The sequence below is a fragment of the Mchenga conophoros genome, linkage group LG18 (genome assembly GCF_057382185.1).
Source record: "Mchenga conophoros isolate Kocher_MC1m ecotype Shallow Benthic linkage group LG18, M_conophoros_male_GT1.1, whole genome shotgun sequence".
Classification (NCBI taxonomy): domain Eukaryota; kingdom Metazoa; phylum Chordata; class Actinopteri; order Cichliformes; family Cichlidae; genus Mchenga; species Mchenga conophoros.
In genome coordinates this window covers 40069850-40090181 of record NC_140543.1, presented here as the reverse complement: position 1 = coordinate 40090181, position 20332 = coordinate 40069850, and the positions used below count along the sequence as shown (strand labels likewise).

At 36.8% G+C, this 20332-nt stretch overlaps 1 protein-coding gene and 1 long non-coding RNA gene across 2 annotated transcripts; both read left to right on the top strand.

Annotated features, from left to right (window-relative positions):
- The first annotated feature begins 820 nt into the window (after positions 1-820).
- LOC146554612 (uncharacterized) lies at positions 821-1671 on the top strand. Its single transcript, XM_085254886.1, has one exon. It carries the CDS (start codon positions 843-845, stop codon positions 1536-1538), a length of 696 nt encoding a protein of 231 aa, XP_085111012.1. The 5' UTR covers positions 821-842; the 3' UTR covers positions 1539-1671.
- A 4776-nt stretch (positions 1672-6447) lies between these two features.
- On the top strand, positions 6448-9397 carry LOC146554611 (uncharacterized). The gene is made up of 3 exons (XR_014889648.1): positions 6448-6650; positions 6787-6854; positions 9001-9397. It is a non-coding gene; the product is annotated as an uncharacterized LOC146554611 (long non-coding RNA).
- Positions 9398-20332: the final 10935 nt, after the last annotated feature.

The following is a 20332-nucleotide window of genomic DNA, read 5'->3' as shown; positions in this document are numbered from 1 at the left end:
AGTTGTCAATGTTTTCTTGTATATCATGAAGTAAGAAACTAACAAGACATGTATATACACATAAAATATTAATTTATAAAAGAGCATAAATAAAAAAGTTATTCACATCAGAATAACATCATCACACTAAAGACATCCAACTAGAAAAAACTTGTTAAAAACTATTTTTATTTAAGCTACTTCTGATTTTTAATTTAATCGACTATTAACTGAGAGACAAAACATTTCAAGATGGATTATATCATACATTTACAGGTTTGGTCACCATAAATACTTTTTAACTATCTACAACAATAAAACAACAAAGATGTGAAACTTAAAGGTTTGTTATACATCAATTTGCTTACATGAAAGACTGGCTGCATGTTTTTCTTTGTTGTTCTTGCAGGTTTCAAAGCTACATGCCCTGGGCTACCAACCAATTCTGTTTCTTGGACAGTTTGACCGTAAGGGCCGTATAGTAGGGGACGTGATCACTCAGATCGAACCAGCGGAAGGTGCTGCACGTGACATCCTCATGAAGATGAGGAAGCTTTATGAACACCTTCTGAGAAGTAAGATATGCTTTGTCCATTATCTGTAACCAGGTCTCCTTATCAGGTAGCCTATCCTAGCTGTCTTTGGGTGATACTCATGGTACACCCTAGATAAGAAGGCAGATCACCACGGGGTACATAGAGACAAACAAGATGGTGAGGATGAGGATAGTTAACAGTCACCAGCTAGTCAATCTCACCTGGCTGCTGCAGGTGAGATTGACTCACCTTCACCTGCCTCCTCACCTAGCTAGCATCAACTAGCTAGCCGGTCGTCACGGCAAAGCTACAAGAGCGTCTCTCAGCATGGGCCCGAAAAAAGTTCTGTCAGCCGAGGAAGGAGACGATATTAAGAAGTCGCTGGAGTTTATGACAGAGGAGATTTCTACTGTCAAACTGCAGCAGAAAGCCATCCTGGACCTGGTCGAGGAAGTTAAGGCTCTCCGCATCCAGAACGCCGAGAAGGATCGGCGGCTGGCGTACCTGGAGAACAGAGTGGCGGATTTGGAGCAGTACACCCGGATGAACGATGTTATCATCACGGGGCTTCGCATCAAACCCCGGTCATACGCCCGGGCGGTCGTCACTGACAATGTAGGAGGGCCAGGAGAGGAAGATGTCAACTCCACGGAGCATCAAGTGGTTACCTTTCTACGGTCCAAAGGTGTGGAAGTGGATTATAACAACATTGAGGCTTGCCACCCTCTACCCCGAAAAAATGACAGTGACAAACCAGCCATCATTGTGAGATTTGCAAACAGAAAACAGAAAACAGCACTGTTAAAACAAGGAAAGAAACTGAAAGGATCCGATGTCTTCATGAACGAACATCTGATAAAAAGAAATGCGGACATTGCCAGGAAAGCACGTTACTTGAAGAAACAGGGAAAAATTCAAAATACATGGACCACCAACTGCAAAGTATTTATTAAACTCAATGGAACACCGGAACAAGCCAAAGTGTTGGTCATCAGAAATATGGAAGAGCTGGACAAATACTGAGGTCAACTTACTCTGGAGGTATGAATACACATGTGACGTGACACACAACACAACACATGGCACAGTCCAAAAGAACTTCATCTGCATCCGGCAACAATATCAACATGACTCATTGGAATTCTCTTTATGATAATCTGGAACTGAGAACATTTCGATTCACAGACCATAATGTTCTAGACTTAGAAAAGGATATAGACCCGGAAAATAATTTCTTCTACAACATCAGCTGTAACTGCTGCTACTTCACTGATGAACAGTTTAAGCACACCATCAACACGGAAAATAAATTATCAATAATCCATTTTAATAGCAGAAGTCTGTATGCCAACTTCAACAATATAAAGGAATATCTAAATGAGTTGACAAATCCATTTGGAATTATTGCCATTTCTGAAACATGGATCAATGCGGAGAAAGGAATGGACTTTGGACTGGAGGGATATGAAGTAAATTTTGTAAATAGAAGGAACAAGAGTGGAGGGGGAGTAGCTGTGTATGTGGATAAAAACCTAAACTACAAGGTGGTAGAAAGTATGACAACTGTAATTGATAATTTACTAGAATGTATAACAATTGAAATTTATAAGTAAAAAGAAAAAAATTTAATAATTAGCTGTATATATAGAACACCTGGCTCTAGTATTCAAGTATTTAATGACTTCATAGAGGAAATATTCTCTAAAACAAATCAAAAAGTTATGTTTATCTGTGGTGATTTTAATATTGACCTGTTGAATCCAAAAAAGCATAAAATGGCCGACGAATTCCTAAACACTATGTACAGTTTGAGTTTACATCCTAAAATAACCAGGCCTAGCAGAATTACACCACATTGTGCCACCTTACTTGACAATATTTTCACTAACAATATGGAAAACAACATTGTGAGCGGAATATTAATTAATGACATCAGTGATCACCTACCAGTTTTTGCAGTTTATGACACTAATTATAAGAAAAATCAGCATGAAGAACAACTGAGATACAGACGTGTAAGGACAGAAGAAACTATGATTGCATTTAAGAACGATCTATTAAATCAGGACTGGGACAATGTGTACAAAGAAGCTGATATTGATATTGCATATGGCATATTTTTAAGAATATTCATGGAGTTGTACGATAAAAACTGTCCAACAATAAAATACAACAGAAAGCACAAATATTCAGATAGACCATGGATCACTAAGGGTTTACAAAATGCATGTAAAAAGAAAAATACACTCTATAGGGAATACCTAAAACAAAGAACAAAAGATGCTGAAAATAAATATAAAAAATAAAAAAATAAGTTGACCAATATTATACGTGTATGTAGAAAGGAGTATTATAGTAAAATATTGAACAACAATAAACATAATATGAAAGGAATATGGGATGTTTTAAACGGTATCATTAAAAATAATTCTGGACAACAAAGTTATACACAATACTTTATCGATAATGGCAATATTATGGAAAACACTGCTGATAAGGTCAACAGCTTTAATCATTATTTTGTAAATATTGGACCAAAACTGGCAGAACAAATTCCTGAGTCACTGCCATCAGTAGACTGTAGTGAAAACCTGATTGATAGGAACCCTAACTCAATGTTCCTCACATCAGTGGAGGAAAAAGAAATAATTGACATTGTACACATGTGTAAATATAAAACATCTACTGATTGTAATGATATTGACATGAAAATCGTCAAGAAGGTCATTGAAGGAATTGTAGGACCTCTAACATATATTTGCAACTTATCATTTCAGATGGGAAAAGTGCCAAACAAAATGAAATAGCTAAAGTTGTGCCGCTGTATAAAACCGGGGATAGACGCCACTTCACAAATTACAGGCCTGTTTCTTTACTACCACAATTCTCCAAAATCCTAGAAAACCTGTTTAATAAACGATTAGACAAATTCTTAGATAAATATAAATTACTCTCTGACAGTCAATATGGATTCAGATCAAAAAGATCAACATCTCTGGCATTATCGAATCAATTGAGGAGATTACGAATGCTATAGATCAGAAACAATATGCAGCTGGAGTATTTCTGGATCTCAAGAAAGCATTCGACACAATCAATCATGACATATTAATTAATAAACTGGAACGATATGGGATTAGGGGGGTTGTACTGCAATGGGTGAAAAATTATTTAAGTGACCGGAAACAATTTGTGAAGCTGGGTGTCCATTCCTCATCATGCTTGGACATTGCTTGTGGTGTTCCACAAGGCTCTGTACTGGGTCCAAAATTATTTATTATTTATATAAATGATATTTGTAAGGCATCTGATATATTAAAATTAGTATTATTTGCAGATGACACAAATATTTTTTGTTCTGGGGGGAATCTAAAGGAGCTGCTGGATACAATTACTTCAGAAATGTGCAAAATTAAAAAATGGTTTAACAGGAACAAACTATCGCTAGTTCTAAGTAAAACTAAAATTATCTTATTTGGGAATTCCCTTAGAAATGCACAAGTGCAGATTCATGTAGATGGTGTGGAAATTGAAAGAGTACTTGAACATAAGTTTCTTGGTGTGATTATAGATGATAAATTAAACTGGAAGTCTCATATAAATCATATACATAACAAAATTTCAAGAAGTGTCTCAATCTTGAGTAAAGTAAAACACATTCTGGACCACAAATCACTCCACATTCTCTATTGTTCCCTGATTGCACCGTATTTGAATTACTGTGCAGAGGTTTGGGGCAATACTTACAAATGTTCGCTATCATCAATCTTTATATTACAAAAAAGGGCCATAAGGATAATCCATAAAACTGGTTACAGAGATCATACAAATCCACTATTCTTAAAATCAAAAATTCTAAAATTCACAGATCTGGTTCATTTTCTCACAGCACAAATTATATATAAAGCAATAAATAACCTGCTTCCTGACAATATTCTAAAAATGTTTTCTAAAAGGGAACGGGGATACAATTTGAGGGGGGAATTAAATTTAAAACATCCTCGTATCCGTACAACATTAAAAAGTTTTTGCATCTCTGTGTGTGGAGTGAAGCTGTGGAACAGACTAAGTAAAGATATGAAGCAATGTCCAAGCATGGCGCAGTTTAAAAAGCGGTTTAAGGATATGGTTTTTACAGGGTACAGGGAAAAGGTAGAGATTTGTTAGGGTGTTCTTGTCTAATATTTTCATGTGTGTGCGCATGCACGGGTATGTTGGTATGGGTATATATATATATATATAATTGTAGGTTGTGTATCCTTGAGGTGTTAATGGGGTTATTGAAAATGTGTATATGTGCGTATGTGTGTATATACGTATGTATGGATAGATAGAAACATATATGTGTATATATTAAAAAAAAAAAAAAAATTACACATAACATATAATGTAATTGCAAGGAGGTATTACTGTAGTCTATTGATACTAGATAGTGGAAAAGGGGTGGGATTAAATAAGTTTATGCTTCTTCCTGCTCCTTTTTGAACATGAACGTTATTTGGAGTTGTGGTTGCTCGTTTTCCTTTTGTTTGCTTTGTTCATTTGTCTCTTTTAATTCTATTTTTTTTATACTTTTTCAACATGTTCAAAATAAAGATTCAATCAATCAATCAATCAATCAATCAATCAATCAATTCTATTCTACTCTGCTCTATTCTGTTCTATTCTATTATTCAGCCAAGGTTCAGACCAGTAACCTTCTTGCTGTGAGGTGACAGCTGCCCTACATGTCCTGTTGCTAACATGAAAATAGTGTTATATATGCCTTATTACCTCCCCATGTGTCGGTCACATCACCAAAGCTAGCCATACTGAACCTCTGGTGTTACCCACCTGAACAATTTTGTATGTGTGTGTGTATAGTATGGTCTTTCACACTCATGTATATACAAATGTAATTTTAAAAATCTTCACAAAAACCAGACCTGATAATTCTCTTCGAGACTTTCTAGTATAACAAATGTTATAATGTTACCAATATGAACACCAAGATTCTTAAATAACTTATATACTTCTTAAGAGGTTACCTGATTACCTCCCTGAGGTAGTTAGCATCACCATTGTACAAAACTCCTAAGTCACAGTACTAGCTTGAAGTGTCAAATGTTATTCACTACAAAGTCAGGAAAGTAGTGTCATCAGAGGAAAAAGTCATTATCTATCTGGATTTATAGTCACACTCATTAATTTATTAATGTACAATGTAGAAAAGCACTACCCTAGAGGGCACTTGTACTGAATGATTTGGGTCAGTGAGTGTGTGAGATGACATATTTGATGCCAATATTTACCAGTTGTATCTTTAGTAAAAACTTAACTGAAAACATGCAAATCACTACTTATTATGTGTTTATGTGTACTGTACATTTTTTCAACCCATTTTAATGAATGTTTAATATTTAAAATTTTTCAGAATTACAAGCTTCACCTCCTGCTAAAAGTTCTACACCAGCAGCTGGACCATCCTCTGCTGACAGTGTCGATGCTGGACCAGTCCCAGACCCAGAGGCTCTAAACCAGGAATTTATTCTTCATTTAGAGCCTGTACCAACATCTTCCCTCTGTCAGCCTCCTGCATCCTCCTCTCCATCTCTGCTTCCTCCTGCATCCTCCTCTTCATCTCTGCTTCCTCCTGCATCCTCCTCTCCGTCTCTGCTTCCTCCTGCATCCTCTTCTCCATCTCTGCTTCCTCCTGCATCCTCCTCTCCATCTCTGCTTCCTCCTGCATATTCCTCTCTGTCACTGCATCCTCCTCTTCATCTCTGCTTCCTCCTGCATCCTCCTCTCCGTCTCTGCTTCCTCCTGCATCCTCCTCTTCATCTCTGCTTCCTCCTGCATATTCCTCTCTGTCTCTGCTTCCTCCTGCATCCTCCTCTTCATCTCTGCTTCCTCCTGCATCCTCCTCTCCGTCTCTGCTTCCTCCTGCATCCTCCTCTTCATCTCTGCTTCCTCCTGCATATTCCTCTCTGTCTCTGCTTCCTCCTGCATCCTTCTCTTCATCTCTGCTTCCTCCTGCATCCTCCTCTTCATCTCTGCTTTCTCCTGCATCCTCCTCTCCATCTCCACATCCTGCATCTCCCTCAATTTCTACGGTGTACACCTCGGATGTCCCAAACAAAAAAAGGACAAGGAAAGGTTAGACGTTATGGTATTGTAAATGTACGAAACACATGACAGGTTCGTTAAGTTTGTTAAGATTTCTTTTTCTTAATTTTTGCATTTTTTCCAGTTTTACAGAACTCATGTAAATATTTCATTTGTTATTTTTCAGAATGCCGAAAACACCGTACACAGAAGATTTTCAAATATGAAGAGATAGTAGACAGGAGAGTTGTAAATGTAAGTAATTTAGCCTGCTGTTGTGCAGATTTGTTTGCGTCTTTGGACTTCCCGGATTTGAACTGTGCCTGACTGAATATCCATAAGCTTTTGTATTTGATGAATCTTCACTAATTCAGCCACTGAGTCAGGATTTCACTCCAAATAGGACATTAACCCTTGTGTGGTGTTCATATTTTTGTTACTCAGCCAGTGTTCACGGGTCTGGTGGACCCGCTAGAGTTTTGGCTTTCCAAATTAACACTATCAAACAATTTTATGTTAAATTACTCAACAGATGTTTACTTCATCCCAATTACAAGCCATATGAACAGCAAACATGGTTATTTTTTCCCTTTACCTTTGTTAGATCACATTTATGAATGAATGTGCTTCTCGTTTTTGTTTTTTTTTTGTTTTTTTTTTATAAAATGTTATAAAAAAATAAATCAGTTGTAATCGAGTGGAGTGAGTGGAAAGACACAACACATTTACACGTGAAGCAATATGTTTCACAACTAAATGGGATCAGCTGCTCATCAATGGGGACATTAGGCCCAGGGATGTAAAACAGGGGGAGGTGGTGCACACACTTATCCCACACTGTCCTGATGGCATCTAGCTTGTCTCACTGCCGTTGAGCTGGTCTGTCGTCTCGGTCATCAAAACGGATAATCCTGGAAATTTTGTGGAAGTTTTCCAGAGACATTAATGCACGGAAAGGTTCTTGCCGGTTTCTGCATCCCACAGGGATTCTGTGGATTCCCCTTTGGACCTGAAAACTCCTGCAAGGATAAGAACCCCAAAGTAGGCCTTTGGGGTTCTTAGATGAATTTGGTCCATCTCCTTCCACCTCTCTCCAAAAACACACCATCCTTCTAGATTACTGCAATCCAGAATAATTTTCTGGATGGAATCTGGGATGAAAAGCTCAAATGAAGACTTGATGTCCTGCACATGAGTAACTGTCAGCCGTGTTGGCCCTGGCTTATCACAGTAACAGCTCTGTAGGGTGGCTCATTTCTTGGGCAAGAAGACCATTCAATTTCACCAGTTATTGACATCCATATTTCTTCACTTGCTGTCTGGTGGGCTTGTTCTGGTCCTGGAGCTGGCTGCAGATGGGGTACTCGTCTTCGTTTTGTTACTAAATGATGCTCAACCTCATCCTCTTCTTCAAAGTCACTGTCAGACTCTGAATTTTCAGAAATGTGAAATATTCTGAAACCTCTTTGTCAACATCATCATCCGAAGCCTCTCTCTCTTCCAAAATCAATTGGATGGCCCTCGCAGCAGATAATATTTTGCCATCTTGATCAGTTGTGATAAAGAACCACACTGGCAAAGTCTTATTTATAGTATTATGCCCCTAATTTGCAGGTGGGACAGGGGTATGAGAAAATAAAATTTGGATCCTCAAGAGAGAGGGTAAAATGTGTGGGAATGTCAGAGCAGACGGTGTTGATAGTTGAATTTTCAACAATGTTGCAACTTTGTGCGCGAGCAGGAGGGGAGGAAAACACTATCAGCAGCACCAGAAAGGAGGAAGACAGAGTGTGGGAACACAGGACCTACACTTTCAACACTTTTATTAGACCTGGGTCCAGTGGACCCGAACACCTTGTATGTAATGTAAATGCGTGGGGGGAGGTACAGTATGAGGTCATTGAAAATTAGTTCGGATTTATGTTCTTCACAGAAAATAAGCCAAAGCCAATGAATTTCAGGTTGAAAAAATAATTAATTGTTTAATTTTTCTTTTGAGAAAAACTGAAAACGGGTCTCACAGACCTGAACACCATACAAGGGTTAAATAAGAACAGACCACCTGATACGACCTGGTCGTGCTGCCTTCCTGATGTTTACGTTCTTTAAAGTCCTCCTGACATCATGCTCAGAAGGAGTGATTGATGTGGAGGTGCTCCTTCCCATTCAGTAACATCTGCTTCAGTTAGTTTTGCTTGTGAGCCACAATGTAAGCAGTGTTGCTTTGCTGACATGCACTCGATGCTGGCAGTACAAGCATTGTAGTGGTTCTTATGGTTTTGTAAACTAATTGTATAATATATTGAGCCATTCAATAGTACACAAATGTTTATAAGCTCCTTTTTGTATGCAACTTGCATGTCTTTCTTAATTAATTGTTTGTTTATATCATGTTTTTCAGGAAAAAGAAGAAGTTAAAGTCAAGTGGAAGCCCTGCTCAACATGGTATGTAGTAACAACTTTGTTGGACGGGAACAGACATTCATATTGTTGATAAATAGTTATCAACTCAATTTGAATTCATGTATTTGGACTAAAGTAAATTGGGAGCTTTTAGCTATCGAGCTGCTCTTCTGTGAGGAGCTTGATAGCTGTCCACCTCCAAAGTCCATTATGAGTTTTGGAGGTGGACATGGTCAACACTTTTAAGAGTAGGCATAAGACTTTACTTCTTTATAGAGCTTATAGTTAGGGCTGGTTCAGCTCAGCCCTTAGTTATGCTGTAATAGGACCAGACTGCTGGGGGTTAGTGTCCCCCCCCCCCCCCCCCTCTCTGTCTGTCTCTTTCAGGGTTATGCAGGCTCAGTATTGGTTGAAGATGCAGTCACGTCTCCTTTTACTGAAAACTCTCCCCCTCTCAGTAATGCAGTTCATGCATGTTACTAACTAAACTTCTTCCCTGGAGTTTCTGTGCTCTCTCATCCAGCAGGTTCCAATGGATCGTGGCTGCTGCTGTGGTCCTGCTTGACATCTACTACATATATTAATACTCTCTGACTTGATTTGATTAATTTATATTACAATGAAGGTGTATAAAGCATGACATGAATATAGAAGATATTTCATCCTAAAAAATTGTCATATATCATGTTAGATTATAATATTATTTTATGCCATGCTATACCCCTAATTAAAGATTGTGAATTATTATGTAGTTTTAGTTTGCATTATTCTCCTGAATTAGAAGAAGCTGATAACTATTGCATTAGTTAAACTGATGTGCATTATATTAAACTGTTGACTTATTGTGAATGAATGATATTGTTTTATGATGCATTATACTGCTGAGTTATAAGAAATACTGTTTGCAGAAAGTCATCGCCTTATTTGTCTGATTAGAAGAGAACAGAACATACTGGAGTTTTCTGCCCCATCTCAGCAGGAGCAGATAAACAGGGAGCCAAGGTCGTAGCTTAGGCGCTGTGTGAGAGAAAGCATGTGAATGTTTAGGCTTTTTATGATAAGGTGGAGGCACCAGAGGCTATAAAAGTTTGATCAATGCTCCACCATTTTGAGATCTGATGCTGTCTGCATACAGTTTCCATCTCCCACGTGTGTGATCATTAAAATCATCGTTTGACTCAACCCGACCGGACCAGTGTTGTTATTGTGGTTTTTCTCTTGTCTCCATCCCCAATATTTTTGAACCATAACAATTTACATAATACAGATTTTATTTCTAGCTTTATTTAAATGCTATTGTGTTATTAATATTGTGTCTTAAACATGAACATTTCTTCCTTCTTCTCTTTCTTCATGTAACATTTCTCCTGCAGTGGAAGAAGAATGATGAAATCATCAATCAGCTCCAGCAGGACAAAGAAACAGCAAAGCAGCTGGAGCAGCTTCAGGTTTGTCTTTCTGTTATAAACATTCTGAATTTACTGACCCAACTCTATTTATGAATAGAGTAATTGCACACATCAATATTTACTCACTGTCAGACTCTTTAATATAAATGAATAAATGTATATTAAATTTAAATCTACGTGTCTCAGTTAAATAAATAAAAAAATCCAGGACACATATATGTAAGTATATAGGAGAAAATTGTCCATGCGTATTCCCAGAAAGTTGATTCTGTTCATCTGGACGCAGCGTTTTACACAATTCATTAAATCAGCAGCACTAATGAACATTGGGCTGTGCGTGCAAAGTATTAGTAAGTAAAAAGTAAAACCTGGTTTTAGTTTCAGAGACACTACATTGAAACTAAGATATTTCCTTACCATCTTCAGTTATTTACAAATATTTATTTATATTTTCCAACTTATATTTTCACAATACAGCTTTTATTTACAGATTTTATTTAACTCTGGTTGTGTTATCATGATTGTGTCTTAAACATGAACATTTCTTCCTTCTGCTCTTTCCTCATGTAACATTTCAGCTCCAGGGTAAGACAGACAGTGAAATCATCAAACAGCTCCAGCAGGACAAAAAAACAGCAGAGAAGCTGAAGCAGCTTCAGGTTTGTCTTTCTGTTATAAAGATTCTGAATTTACTGACTTTACTGAACTGAATAATTACATACATCAATATTTACTCACCGTCAGACTCTTCTATATAAATGAATAAATTTATATTAAATTTAAATCATCTGGACGCAGCGTTTTACATAATTCATTAAATCAGCAGCATTGATGAACACTATTTACATAATACAGCTTTTTTTTTAATCTGATTGTGTTATCATTATTGTCTTAAACATGATTGTTTCTTTCTTCTGCTCTTTCCTCATGTAACATTTCAGTTCCAGGCTGAGACAGATAGTAAAATCGATCAGCTCCAGGAGGCGAAAGACACAGCAGAGAATCTGAAGAAGCAGATGGAGTCCAAAAATTGGGAGGTTTGTGTTTCCTTTATACTCAATGAGAATTTGCTGACTCGACTCTCTTTGGTAATACAGAATAGAACAGAATAGCCACATTATTGTCATTCAGAACATATACAGTTAGTGTCAGTATTTACATCAAACTGTACAATATAAATAAACATTACCCCACCACACACTGATTTATTATTATTATTGTTATTAAACTGAAATGTAGAGAGTCCAGTTAGAGAAAACTTCTTGATGCAAAGATCCAGATGATCATAATGTCTCATTATTTTTGTTAACACTTAAGCACATCAACACTTAATTGAGCTTCATTTGCAAATATACTTCAAGACACCTCGGATTGTCTTTGATGAGTGTCTGGATCTTAGATGAAGGCATGTTTGATCCTTCTTCCATACAAAAAAGCAAAAAAGCATCAACAGCCTGCTTCAAATTGTCTGACAAATTTTCATGACATCCAATTCAGGGGAATGTGGTGTTATTCTTCCACAGCACAGTTTCAATCTGTCTCATCTAAATGAGCTTTTATACAACCAGCGATTCTGTTTGTGGTGTGAGTGCAGAAAGGCCTTTTTTCAATACCCTCCCATACATATGTACAAATACACATCTTCAGCAAGATGCTCTGCAGGGTTTTGGAGGTGATTCATTCTGACAGTCCGCTGCATGTGCAGCTCCTGTAATTTTCTTGGCCTGACCTGAGTTCAACCACAGCGGTGCCTGTGCTCTTCTATTTCCTGATTACTGTCCTTATAGTTGAAACTGAGTTCAAACCTCTGAGAGATGTTTTTGCAGCCTTCCCCTGAACCACAGTACTGACAATCTTTGTCTTCAGATCTTTTGAGAATTACTTTGAGAATCCAGTTCTGTCAGTGTTCAGTGTCAAAGAGAAGCACAACTTGAAAGTTTCCACCTTAAATACATTTTCTTATGATTGGACATGCTTGCCTATGAAGTTCAAGGCTTAACAAGCTAATCCAACTGATTTAGTGTTGCAAGTAATCAGTATTGAACAGTTCCATGCATTCAAATCAGTAAAATTACAACAATACCCAAATTGTTGCACAGCCAGATTTTACAACTAACTCCATTCTGTACGTCTAAATACTGCTTCACTAAAAATAGATGTTTGTGAAACACTCCAGTACTCAGATGTAGGAAATGAGGATGAAATGAAATACATGCCACTGTTATCTTTTTGTTGAATGAAGAGTGAATTTTTATGCAGGGAGAGACGTTCCCAGATGTTTTCATATGATTGTTCATTTCAAAACCTTTTAACAAATAATTCAAAAACAGTTTTTGGTGACACAACATAAAACTGAACAGATACGTATGTGTGCCTGCTGAAATTCTCACCATTCAAATATGAAAACTGCCCACATTTAGATTAAGTGCTTAACTTCAGAAAAATTCATTAAAAAGATAAAACGCTTGAATTGTCCCTTTTCTGTTTAAATCCCGACTGAACAGTCTCAACTTTACAGAGAGATCTCAACACTGGGTCCAGATCTGGTCCACGTTCTGCCTGATGTCTGATGTAGAGGATCAGCTCTGTTCCAGCTTTTCATTCAGACAAAAAGCACTGTTGTTTCACTTACATGCATGATTTCTTTGCTTTGTGTGATGGTGCTTCTGTCATAAGTTGACAGAAACGAGTAGACTCAAGAGGAAGTTTATTTTTATTCTTTTATTATTACGTTTGATTGGATTAACTGTGTGTGAAAAGATAAACACAAGAGTAAGACTATTGCAGATGTTCATTTCATTTAAACAGTATCCTTATAAAAGTTGTGGTTATATTGAAATTCATAATTATTCTATAAATGTTGACAGTAATAAGAAATTTGCTATCAGATGTCAAAGTAAATGGGACCATTATTTGTTGTGGTTCAAGTTCATAAACTGAACTCAAAGTACACAGAGCTGAGTTGTGCCAACCCCAATAGTGAAGACTCAATATGAAAGTGTTGCTCAGAAGACAGATAAACATGGACGTATGTGATGGCTGCTATACCAATGATCATAGACCTGCACGCTCATTATGTCCCTCTGTGTGACTTTCTGCTTTATGTGAAGTCGTTAGTGGAAATTATGATGCTGATATGATTTGTTTGATGTGACCAAGCTGCTAATTTTTTACTTTTTATTGAGAAACAAGAAACACAAGTTCAAAAATACCCCATAACACAGTAGTGTTAGCCCCAATAATTTTAGTTATTGATTGATGAATTGATTTATGTAAATTGGATTAGTGTAAGAAAATTGATAGATGGGAAGTTTTTAATTAAATAACTTTTTATTAAAATTCAAATACATGAATTGTTTTAGTCATATTTTTCTATAAGCAGGCCTGAAAAATGACAGAAAGCACTCACAAAATGTCAACGCATGAGACTTTTTTCATGTTTTTTAATGTGCAGTCAGAGAAAAATTATTCTATAATTAGCATCAGCTTCATCAGGAGAAAGAGAAGACGAGATGCTGAGAGGAAAATGTAGGATTTGAGGGATGAGGTTCATCTTTCCTTTATCAGCTTCCTGAATGTGTTTATTCAACTTTGTTCATTACTGTTATGTAAAGAAACTTTTAGATTTTAATCTTTTTTGGATTATTATTTTTGTAAATAAGGAATTTGTATTTACCGAAGCAGATGATTTTACATTCCAGCATAAACCAACCAACAAACCCATAAATATCCATCCATCAAAAACTAACTAACTAACTAAATAAATAAATAAATAATAACTAAGAGAAAAAAGAGCATGTGTTAATAAAAATCAAGGAGCTCATTAAATGTCAGTTAAACACTTAAAAATAACGTGTTTTCTAAAACCTTTGACTGGTGATCTATATAAGAATGACAGCTGTTTTACTACATTAAGAGATAAACTAATCTAAATAAATTAGGATATTGCAAAAGTAATTAGAAGAATATTTCCATTAAAAATATACTGATGTTTTCATTTCTGTCTGCTATTTGGAAAAGATGCTCCAGGCTGAGAAGAGGAATGATGAAAGTGACAGAAAACTCAAAGAGGTAAATCTTTTCACCCAAAGCAGTTCGCTGCTGTCATCTCTCTTTTATCTCTTTGTATACAATCCAAATTTGGAATTTCTTCACAAACATTAATTTTCCAGCACAAAAACATATTTCAGTTCATAGCTGTGATCTTTTTCTTCATCTCTCTTTAGTTGGTAAAGCAGCTCCAGCACGAGAAGAAGAAAACTGAGAAAAATCTCAATGAGGTAAATCTTTGTCACCCAAATCAATCACCTGCTATTATCTCTGTTTTCTACGTGTTCAGGTTACAATCACACATGAGAACAAACCTCAGACACCAAATAACTGTTAGTGAAGCTCAAGTTTGTTCTCACTGTTTTCAAACTTGAAACTTAAAAACATCATCAAACACTTTATGTTTACATAACACGTTTTAATTTATTTTAAACAGATTTTTTTTTCTTTAGTGAAGTTTGTGATTGTATTGTTATATCATCTCTTATAAAAGAGCACGTCTCCAGTCATGTGTCCTCTCACCTGCTGTTGGAGAAAAAGTATTCAGACTTAAACAATCAGCTCTAGCAGGAGAAAAAAATAAAGTCCAGAAATCAGGGATTTTATCTCTCTGTTATAATCCTGCTGAATTTTCTTCTAAACATAAAAAATGCAAAAATGTTTCAAAAAAAGACAAATGCTGAAAGTCATTAACTTGGATATTTAGCACACAGAAAATAAACATTTTAATTCCAGTTCATTATTTTATCTCTGAGCGCACTCTCAGTGTTCTTGTCTAAGGTGACGACTGCACATTAGGTTTATGAATCTTTAAACTGGATCGATGTAAACAATAAAGGCCCCACAGTCTGATAAAGTTGCTCACACATCAAAGTGAATTTAATTTGACTGAACAGATATTCTTGCTGTGTGACTTCTAATTGCTGCAGTGTAAAAGAGACTCAGCAGTATTTATACGTTTTTTTGCATCACACAATTAATGGATGCACACTGATCATTCAGTAGTTTTAGTAAGGTACGGTTTAACAGCTCACACATTTAAAATGTATTTGGCAAGAAGAGATTGTAAGGAAACTTACAAGATACTGTAAATTAAACAATCAGAGGTTTTCAGCTGATTTTAAACCAAATCTCAGATCATAACCTGTTTATGGGATCAGCACAGGTTACCATAGTGATTAACCAGGTAAAAAGAGAGAAACTTCGGTGACACAGAAAACTCTGACTTTAATGTAGACATGAAATATTAAACTTTGGAGCCATCCTCTCAAAAACTGCAGACAGTGTCTAAGCAGATTTAACTCAGTTTGTGATGCTGGAGTTAAGAAATAGGTGTTCTCACTTATAGTTTGTTAGACCATGTGTAGATCCATCTTGTACGAGTACAATATTACCAGTTTGTTTGGTTGGTTGGTGCTAATAGACATTAGTTTGTGTTAGCTAACTAGTGAAAAAACCTAACTACTAATCAAACTAAGACGGCACTTTTGTACTGCCCATAGCTGCAGCAATGAGATTTATGTTTAGAAAAACAAGGATCTACTGTCCACTTTCGCTGTCCATCTCTGAAGCAGTCAGTGGTTCTTCAATTATAAAACAGGAAAATCCACCTGTTAGCTTTAAGGTTTGCAGAGCACTTGTTAGTCAGGTGCAAAGGTGCCTCACCTGACTAACAGCTAAAGTTTGACACTGTCACCTGTTTCATTTTTCTTCGTGGGGTCAGGTGTACAGACTGAGATCTGCTAGGAGGTGGCAGAGCAGATGTTCACAAGCTGTAAGCAGCACTATTTATGCTATATTCAGGTGTAATGTAACCCCCAGTTACTCTCTGGGTTAAATATCTTTTTCCAAACTCAACCAAAAGGTTTCCAACATAACAAGTTACTGTGATGTTTCCCCATCATCTCTTTTTATATGGTACAGATACTGATACTGAAATTACAACTCGAAGCATGCATGAAAACAATCGTGAGAAACTAAACCATCAACTCTGCTGTAATAAAACAGAAATTATAAACAGACAAGAGTTTAAACTGTTGTTACTTCCTCATTTATCAATTTTCTGTTTTAAAAAGTGCCTCGAGGTTCACACAGACTTGGTTCTTTTTTTTTTGTCAGAATAAACTTCTGAGCAGAAGTCCTAAAATAAAACTTTACTCTCATAGTCACTGAACTTTTTACTTTGCTCTATAGAAACAAAACTAATATTACAGGGCAGCTGAGGGTGTTGGGACAAACACTTTAAATCTGTCTTCCACGTTTACTGACTGTAGTTTTTACAGATGTGATGAATTGTATTTACACAAAAGAAGAACACTAACTGATCTCTGCCAACAGGTTTCCCGCAGCAACCTATTTAACTTTGGCTTTCGGAGATGATCCAATCAAAACTAATCCAGAAGTTGCTCAACATGTAACTGAGGAGTCAAAAAGTCAAAGAGCTTCATCATGGAGAAACTTGTTGTTTGTTATGTCACTGATTCATGTTTAAATAATCAGTTGTTCAACTTGTAACACTTTAAGTGAAGTAAGCAAAAGCTCTTATCATCCATCTAAAATTCCCAAATACTAAAGTTTTTCAGTCCTTGTTCAGTTGTACAGAAAAACTAATAAACCTTATCAACTAAAAATATGCTGAAAATGCACTGCTGATTTATTAACTTAATTTTGTTTTTTGAAAGATTTTAAACTTGTTTTAAGTTAGTAAACCAACTGATCAATAAAAATTTGATCAGGTAACAACTCCTGAGCCAAAGCACTATTCTGGGAACATTTTTGTGTCTATGTGTTTAATAGGGTTAATATTTTGTTCATTTTTCTGTGTCAGACAAATAGAATTGTAATGTTGCTGTACCTGTGTTATTGTGTTTCAAAACCATGTTTATATACGTCTGAGTTCAAATGTTAATTAAAGTGAGAAATGGAAGAAACTATGTTGGATTTTTAACGCTAAATTTCAAACTTATTACTAAAATAAATATAGTTCTAGTTTTTCCTGTGCTATATATAAACATATTTTGTTTCTTTCTTTTCTCATACATTACATTTTCACTGGGTGTCAAGCAAACAATAGCCAAGCCCGAGTGCATAACACACACACACACACACACACACACACACACACACACACACACGTATGTATATATATGTATGTATATATATATATATATATATATGTATGTATATATGTGTATATATATATATATATATATATATATATATATATCCCTCCTGAGGGAAAACAATAGAGGCAGCCGTTACACACGTATCCCAGCAGGCATACACTCACACTTTCTGACTGTGCTTGAAGACTGACGTGAAGTCAACTGCAATAATCCCGCGCTGGTGGAAGCTCCATCGCTCTTCTAAATAGCTCCCCAGACGAGCCCAGGTGAGGAGCAGGTGTGTGGCAAGGACTTAAGGTGTGGGCAGTCCTCAAGCTAGGCCACGCCCCTCAGGCCTGACAGTGCCTGTAACATGGCCACAGAAAACAGCAACACACACACAACTGCCTACATACGGATGTGGACAGAGATAAGAGGCAGTGCAGACAACACACCAAATGATAATAATAATGACAATAATAATAACAACAGTCATAGTCCCCACTGCCCACAGACCCCGAGTCCCCAGAACCGGGTCCGTGACAATATATATACATACGTGTATTATTCACATCTTAAACCACAAGCTGAGACTGAAATGATCACACTGAAGTATTTTAACTCTACTGTGAACAAACGTTTTCTCGTGCGGTTTGTCTCTAAGAAGCTAAAATTACTCGAGTGTCTGCAGCATCTAAAATAATCACACGCTGAGTAAAATGAGATACTGAGAGGTCTTTAAACATGCTCAGCAGGCCTGTGGTTTTAAACTCTTCTGTGCATGACAAGTTTAACAGCAACCAACAAAGTCAACAGAATACTGCAGGAAAAAAAGTATATAGTAAAAAAAAAACTGAAGTCGAAGTATTTTTTACAATATTTGCAATCACCTGTCATAGTGTAGCTCTTATAATTGTCCAGTTTACTGCACTGTTCTATTATCTAAATGTTAAAACTTCCAGAACATTCTCCATTAGTCATCAATCAGTCATCTTTATATACAGATTAGTGATGGTAAATTAGATTCTTTTTACTGAATCGGGTGTTAATGAGTCACTCACCAAAGTGAATCGGGTGTTTTGAGTTATTTGATTCACTGAGTCAGTTGACCAGAGAGTGCAAAAATTTTACTTTTTCACTCAAACTTAATTTGTTTCCCTTTTCATGTAAATCCCACTGCAAAGATGAATGAACCCCAAAACAACTATTTTATAGAGAAAAAAAGAGCAAAAACATTTCTAAAATTAAGCAATTTCCTATCCAAATTGCTTAATAAACATTTATTTCGTTTATTTGTATTTTATTAGTATTTTCCTTAAGTGTGTCAACTATATATTTTCTTATCTAAATGTCCACTGCGCTGTGAGCCAGGGGGCGGTAATGCGCCTTAACATTGGTTGCCAACCAAGAAGAAGAAGAAGCTGTGAGCCAGGAGGGAGGGGGTGAGTGAGTGATTCGTTCGCTCTTTGATTCAGCACAGGAGGGAGGGGGTGAGTAGCTCAAATGTGCTGTTAGCATGTTAGCAGCGCGATGCTACTCTGAACCGAGGAGCTATTTCCTTGATGTGAGCTTCTACTCAGGGTTTTTTTCTTCCAGTTCAGAGCAGAAATGCTTTTGTTACGAAACTGGCTGTTGTTTCCCCCCCCCCCCACGATTTTAATTATAAGCTAGATATATTTCTACTAATGGAATTAGTTTGCTAACAGCACAGGGATGAGTCAGTGAGTCAGTTGGCCTTGTGAATCATGATTCACGAGTCAGTAAAGTGATTCTCGAGTATTGAACGATTCGTTCACGAATCGAACATCACTAATACAGATACCATTTTACAGATATGTCTGTGTAACACTGAGTTTTCTAAAGTGAAGTAATCCCACTAACTGGGGCGACCGTGGTTGGGAAGCGTATCTGTAACCGGAAGGTTGCCGGTTCGATCCCCAGGCTCTCTGTCCTGGTCATTGTGTCCTTGGCCAAGACACTTTACCCCACCGCCTACTGGTGTTGGTGCGATATGGCAGCCTCGCTTCTGTCAGTCTGCCCCAGGGCAGCTGTGGCTACAACCCTAGCTTTCCTCCACCAGTGTGTGAATGTGAGAGTGAATGAATAGTGGCATTGTAAAGCGCTTTGGGTGCCTTGAAAAGCGCTATATAAATCCAATCCATTATTATTAATAACAGCAGCAGAACCACCATCACAATGGTGAAAATAGTCCTCAACATTAGGAACACCTGGACGACAGAACAAGAAGATGAGCAGGTCTCTCTGTGAAGTGCTGCAATGATAAAAATACATCTGCTGTAAAACAAATAAGGTTCACCTTTAAATGACAGAATGGGAAAACTGATTGTCTCCACTTAATTATATTTAGCTACACTCTAAAATTATCATTTATTCTAGCTCTTAATTTCTGATTTAAAATGACTGAATTTGTACCTGTGACAGTCAACAAGCTCTCTGGTGATTCTCCAGTATCAAACATCTTACACTTGTAGAGTCCTTCATCAGACCTGGAAACTTTGTGGATGCTCATCTCTCCTGTGTAGCTGTTCCCGATGAGGAAGCCATCTTTATAGAAATCAGCTGTGAGGTTTGAAGTCTTTGTCTTGTTCCTGCAGCGCAGAGTCACATTGTTTCCCTCCTCGACAGGGACAACAGGACTCTCTAGGACAACAGAACCAGCTGAAAAACAAGACTTTTTATCTGATACAGAAATCTGTAACATTTCAAACCAAGCAAGCAAAACACTGAAATAATAAGTGGAACAATT